At 38.1% G+C, this 6,355-nt stretch overlaps 1 protein-coding gene across 8 annotated transcripts in view; it reads left to right on the top strand.

Moving 5' to 3' along the window:
* fryb (furry homolog b (Drosophila)) overlaps positions 1 to 6,355 on the top strand; it is a gene marked incomplete in the record, with an annotated part of 75,711 nt that overhangs the window by 53,646 nt on the left and 15,710 nt on the right. For 6 of the 8 annotated variants that reach the window (XM_014003325.1, XM_014003320.1, XM_014003321.1 and 3 more), the window contains 9 exon segments: positions 79 to 247; positions 345 to 435; positions 517 to 590; positions 824 to 974; positions 2,733 to 2,836; positions 3,472 to 3,563; positions 5,118 to 5,211; positions 5,361 to 5,580; positions 5,689 to 5,840. In XM_014003325.1, coding sequence (XP_013858779.1) covers positions 79 to 247; positions 345 to 435; positions 517 to 590; positions 824 to 974; positions 2,733 to 2,836; positions 3,472 to 3,563; positions 5,118 to 5,211; positions 5,361 to 5,580; positions 5,689 to 5,840 — 1,147 coding nt within the window. 8 annotated transcript variants of the gene reach the window in all.

The following is a 6,355-nucleotide window of genomic DNA, read 5'->3' as shown; positions in this document are numbered from 1 at the left end:
AATATGTATGTAAATAATATGTATGTAAAGAATATGTATGTAAATAACCATATAAAAGTACTTTCTGTGTGTTTTTAGATTAAAAAGGTGGTGATCTACTTGTGTCGCAACAACACCATCCAGACGATGGAGGAGCTTCTGTTCGAGCTGCAGCAGACCGACCCAGTCAACCCCGTGGTCCTGCACTGTGATAACCCTCCTTTTTATCGCTTCGCTGCCAGCAATAAAGGCTCCACCTCTCAGACAGGTCAGCAGGAGTGTTGAATTTGTGCACAGATACGTAAGTTATATCACACATGATCGTTTGAGCCCAACACCTAAATGCTCTGGTTTTTCTGTGCAAGGCACCACCTCGAGCAGCAACACCGTGGTGGCTGGTCAGGACAACCTGCCAGAGACCGATGAGAACAAGCTGGTCAGAGAGAGTGAAGATCGGTTAGTGTGAATAAATTAAACCTGCGACCGCTTTTCATCTGTGATCAAAAAATAATAAAATAAAAATTTTATTTATTTCAGCAGGTTCAGGGCTCACAACAGGCTGGAGTCGCGCTACAGCAACAGCTCCGGAGGCTCCTATGAAGAAGAAAAGAGTAAGCTGTCCTGGTTCCCATGACAATGAATAAACAAATCTAACTGAGGGGGAAAATATGCCTTTTTTTATTCCAATGTCATACCAGCTGCAAATAACTTTGAACTGGACAGGATTATCTGTTCTGCAGATTGACCTCAAGCTCTCTGAAAGATGTTTTTGAGAGATTAATCAAGAACTATTTTAGGACTTTCCTTCTATTTATTAAGGTTTTGTTTTGTTTTGTTTTTTCAGCTGATCCTCTCCCTCCGTATGCTGGATGGCTACTGAGTGTTCTGGAGTCCAACCATCCCCAGCCGTTACCCATGCCCATTAACGGAGGCTGCTGGGCGCCGCTGGTCGACTACCTTCCTGAAACCATCACACCTCGAGGACCTCTGCACAGGTGCACAAACACACACCGAACGGACACTATGCGCTGAAATTACAAACATGGCTGAACAGACATGGGATTGATTTAAACCAGCTTGATTTTTTTACAAATTTCTGACAGCTAATCTAATAATCTCCAAATAAAACTAAGCGTCTCTGCTCCTGCTGCAAGGAGACTAACCGTCAGAGCAGGTTTATGACCTCTTCTGWCTAAAACTACCTTCAGACCCGTCTTGAATTACACCACAGTGCAGGAGAGGACACTGCTGTGTGAAAATCAGGTCTACGTTGCACAGAACCAGTTTTGAGGTTGAGGCTTAATTGTTTTTCACTGAGCCTGAAGTTACTTCCTCTTCCGAACCTGCCGACACAGATTTCTTTTGTGTCCGTTTAACAGGTAAAACCAGCAGGAAGTTTTCTTTTTTTCTCGTCGCACTTTTTTTTTACTTTGTTTTTATTAATTTTTGTAAACACAAAATATCAAACAAACATACATGAGGGCTGSAGTGAATGATAACAAATCATCTTATTTGTCATGGTGATTTACAGACATATTCCCGTCTATAATCTCAGGAAAGAAGAAGTAACAGAAAAAAAAGAAACAAACAGAATAATTAAATTCTCAGGAAACTAAATTAGGTGCAAGTTATAACACAGAGTAATTAGAATATTTTTGAATTATCATCAGTTAGTGGTTACATCTTTAGGTATATAACGAATCCACTTTTCCCAGAGGCTCTCTCCTTTCTTCTTCTGGAGACGTATTGAAAAAGTCAGCATCTCCATGTTATGGATCATGTTTATWATATTTATAAAGCGCTTCATGGTCGGAGGGTTTTGTTGAAGCCAACATTTAGTAATTGCCTTCTTGCTTGCAGCCACACAGATCTTCCATAAGTATATATCCCTTGTGTTGAGACCCTCAGGAAGCCTTCCAAGGTATATATAGAACATCAAAGGAAAGGTCTAATGTTATGTCCATGATTTCAAAGATTATTTGTTTCACATCCTTCCAAAAGGTTTTCAGCTTTGGACATGACCGAAACACATGAAAAGTAACCGCAGGTCTCACCCCACATTCCCTCTAGCAAAAAAGTCTGAGTCACCTAATCTAGATTYCTGTTTTGGGGTAATAAAAAAATCTAATTAAATTCTCCATATCAAAGAGTTTGTAGTGGAAAAAATATTCTTCCACATTTGCTGCCAATTTTCCTGTGAAATTATGATGTTTGCTTCCGTCTCCCACCTCTGTCTGATGTACTCTGTTGAGCTCTTATTCRTAGCTGTGAAAATTCTGTAAAGTTTTCCAACGGTGCGCTTTGAATTTTTGGCAGCATATGCCTCCATAAATATCTGAATTATCCCTGGATTTGTATCAAAGTCTGTAGTYATGATTTCCCTCCTAAAATGACTTTGAATCTGTAAATAACGGTAGAAATCTTCTCTAGTCATCCCAAAAGTACGGCATATTTCTTCAAAAGTTAATAACTCCCCCTTTTTTCATTATCTTACAGAATGAGGTGTTTCCCTGTCTTTCCCATATCTTATATTTATGATCCATCAATGCTGGAAGGAAGCGTGGGTGGTGTCGCCGCACCTTTTTTTGATGAAATATTCAGCACTAAAAGCTGTGACAGGAAGGTTTTCACCACAGTCGCTTTCTTTAGATGTGAAATGAACGCTGAGTTTGTTTTTCAGGAGAGTTTGTACCGAAACCACTTCTGTTTATTTTTGTGCTCTTCTGAAATTAGTGTTTTCGTTTGGCRTTCAGGTGCAACATAGCTGTGATCTTTATGACGGAGATGGTGGTGGACCACAGCGTGAGGGAGGACTGGGCTCTGCACCTGCCTCTGCTGCTACACGCCCTCTTCTTGGGTAAGTGCGCAGCCCTGAGCCATTCTGACAACAGAAAAGAACAAAAAGGTGTAGGAGAACGTAAATAATAGACTTGCTGGATTGTTAGCTGTGTGAACTTGATTGTGTAGCTGCTCAAGGAGGATTTGAAACACAAGTGAGTCGAAAATCTGATTTTGACTCGTCACATCAGAATATAAACAGTTTCACTTTGTAGAATAAACTGTTTTTAAACTAAAACATAATTTGGCTAAACTAACTAAACTTAGCACAGAAAGTAAGGAAATGTGTGTTTGGTAGGTTATTTCTTTGTTGTAACTATGCTTCTGGGCAAAAAATCTTATAATGTTGGAAAGCCTGTTAATTTTCCTTTTTAAATGGTGCCACATTTGTTAGGAACATGCATTTGTGGGATGAGCAGTAGAGCTGAGTATGAGGGACATGAAAAATTTGCTAAAACTCTGTCAAACAGCTTATTTTGTTGTTTTATTGATGCTTGTTTTGAGCTCCTGGTACCTCCAGGTGCTGCCAGTCAAGAGCTTGCTAAAAGATTTATTGCCCAGAAGCGTTGTTACCAAAAAAAAAAAAATCAACCAAACACTAATTTCCTTCCTTTTTGTGCTTAATATTGATATATATTGTTTTTATATTTCCAGGTCTGGACCACTACAGACCAGAGGTTTATGAACACAGCAAACGTCTCCTGCTCCACCTCCTTATCGCTCTCTCCTGCAACAACAACTTCCAGGTCAGAGAAGGACATTTGTGACCCATCATATCGAAATGAGGATTAAGTCAAATTTGGTCAAAATGACCTAATCACATTTTCAGATTCCTGCTTTAAAAGCTACATTTTGATACCTGGATCATTCTGATATCATAAACAGAACCAGAGATATGACTTAATTTGTCTTGTTGGTTACGATAATACATTAATATTTGGTCTGAATCCTAACTTTATGTAATTTTAATGAGGAATATTTAATTTCATCATGAAGAGGAAATCTCAATTAGTATTTAAATATTGACATTTCCCAGTTGGAAAGAAACAAAAACATTGCTAGCTCACAAGGAAAATTTCACAATTAAGAGGGATTTTTCCTCAAAATCAAGTTTTTTGTTACTACTGCTCAAATAAAGTGCTTCAAAAAAATTTTATGATTATATTTCACACAGTTCATTTAAATGAAATGGTAACGCCTTTTTTACGGTACCCGTATTACCATGTAATTACAAGGTAATAAAACATGTAATTAAATGCAATTACTACCTTATTACCATGTAATTACGTGGTAATTATGGTACAGTTTTACTATGTAATTAATTGTCTGCAGTAATGTAGCACTTACCTGGTAATGAATTATAATTCACCATGTAACACCTAAATAAGTAGGTAATTTGGACAGTTTTAAAGTTAAATTTTATTGCATTTAACCACTAACCACAAAATTTAGCTGCATTCTTTTGGTTATAAATATAGTGTTGAGTTACTATTGAATAGTAATTTGATTGTAGTTACCCAATAAAGGTAGTTTTACTAACAGTAGTTTTTTATTTTGTACCGTAATTACCATGTAATTACATGGTAATAAAGTAATAATTACAATTTTAATAACATTTTTAATTACCTTGTAATTACATAGTAATAAAGTAGTAATTACATTTTTAATTACCTTGTAATTACATTTTTAATTACCTTGTAATTGCATGGTAATAAAGTAGTAATTACATTTATTACATTTTTAATTACCTTGTAATTACGTGGTAATAAGGGTACCGTAAAAGAAAGTGTTACCAATGAAATAATACTGTCTTATTTGTAAAATGCATGTGGTTCACTCATCAAATGGAGACATTTGCTAATCAAATCATTATGTTTGCCTATTTCTCCATATCCCACTTTTAGACTTAATCCTCGTCTCGATGTGGTGGGTCACATTTATTTTTGTTTTAATNGTAATAAAGTAGTAATTACATTTATTACATTTTTAATTACCTTGTAATTACGTGGTAATAAGGGTACCGTAAAAGAAAGTGTTGCCAATGAAATAATGATGAGGCATTTATTTGTTAGATTTTGAAGAAATTCAGTTTTTGTAAGTGTTTTAATCAAATCATTATGTTTGCCTATTTCTCCATATCCCACTTTTAGACTTAATCCTCGTCTCGATGTGGTGGGTCACATTTATTTTTGTTTTAATAAGACAGTTTAGCCTAACACTGCAGTAAACATGTTTTACTCGCTCAGTAACATGAGTACTGCTRCATTTGGCTCTGAAGACCATCCTTTTTGCGCTTTCAGGTAATAGCTTCTGTTTTAATGCTGACGAGGGAGATCAAGGATAATAAAACCCTCACCATTAAGTCCAACTACCACACAGAGTACCAGCAGTCACGTAAGGAGCAAATACTCAGCGTTATTTATTTATTCTGCTGTTACATTTACTGTTATTTAAAGCCCTTATATGATAAACATAAAAGATGAAGAACATGATGTTTTGTATTTTAATAAAAATTGGAACTCTGTGATCTTTATTTCTTTTAGAAGCACCTGACTTTCTGCGGGAGTGGCAGGCGTCTCCTGTGGTGGACTCAGGACTCAGCTCCACCTCCAACTCGTCCTCTGCTAGTCTCGGTGGCGGCAGCACTGCAGGCAGTGTTGGGAATTTGCCCCTCGTGACGCCCGATGACCTGGAGGATCTCGAGGACACGTCCAACGAGACCGACGAAAAGACAAACAAACTCATCGAGTTCCTGTCCACCAGGTAACACCAGCGATACGTTATGAGCGATGAGGAAGTTGTGTGTGTGTGTGTACGCCCCTTCAGTGCTTGTGTAACCTGTGTGTGGTGCTACTGGTGGTGGGTATACAGTGCCTGGAGTACTGTGTTGTTCTTGCTCAGAGCTTTCGGGCCCCTGTGGGCTCATGAAGACATCACGCCGAAGAACCCCAACTCTAAAAGCACGGAGCAGCTTTCCAACTTCCTGCGACACGTTGTCTCTGTCTTCAAGGAATCCAAGTCTGGTGAGAAATTACTGTTGTTGTTTGTTTGTTTTTTTTACAAAATATCAAAAATGTCAGGGATCACCAATTTCCTTAAAGGGGCAATATCATGTAAAATCAACTTTTTTGAGTTTTATATCATGTTATAATGTTATACTCTTATAAAAAAACTTGCCCAAAGCCTTGCTTTGACTCATTCATGCATGTTTGAGAAATCCTGCAGCGTTTTTAGGAAGCCATGCTGAGGAGCAAAACGACAGGTGGGACCAAGAACGCCTTTTGGGACCAGAAACGCCCCTGGGATGTGTCTTTAAGCCGAACTTCCTCATCACGGAGCACACCTCCCCCCACACCCTGCCCATGACTCCTGCAGGCTCTTGGCAGTAACAGAGCAAAGTGAAAGTGAAACTTAAACTGTCTGCTGCTCTTAACACTACTGCTCACTCAGTGAAGCTTCTTTTCAGATTCAAAATCCGTTTCAGGAAATGTATTTTCAGATGCCAAGTAGTAAACTGCATCATAGCGCACACGAGAAC

The sequence above is a fragment of the Austrofundulus limnaeus genome, unplaced genomic scaffold (assembly GCF_001266775.1).
Source record: "Austrofundulus limnaeus strain Quisiro unplaced genomic scaffold, Austrofundulus_limnaeus-1.0 Scaffold17, whole genome shotgun sequence".
Lineage (NCBI taxonomy): Eukaryota > Metazoa > Chordata > Actinopteri > Cyprinodontiformes > Rivulidae > Austrofundulus > Austrofundulus limnaeus.
Note: the sequence above shows the minus strand (reverse complement) of the source record. Positions and strands in the feature narration are given on the sequence as shown.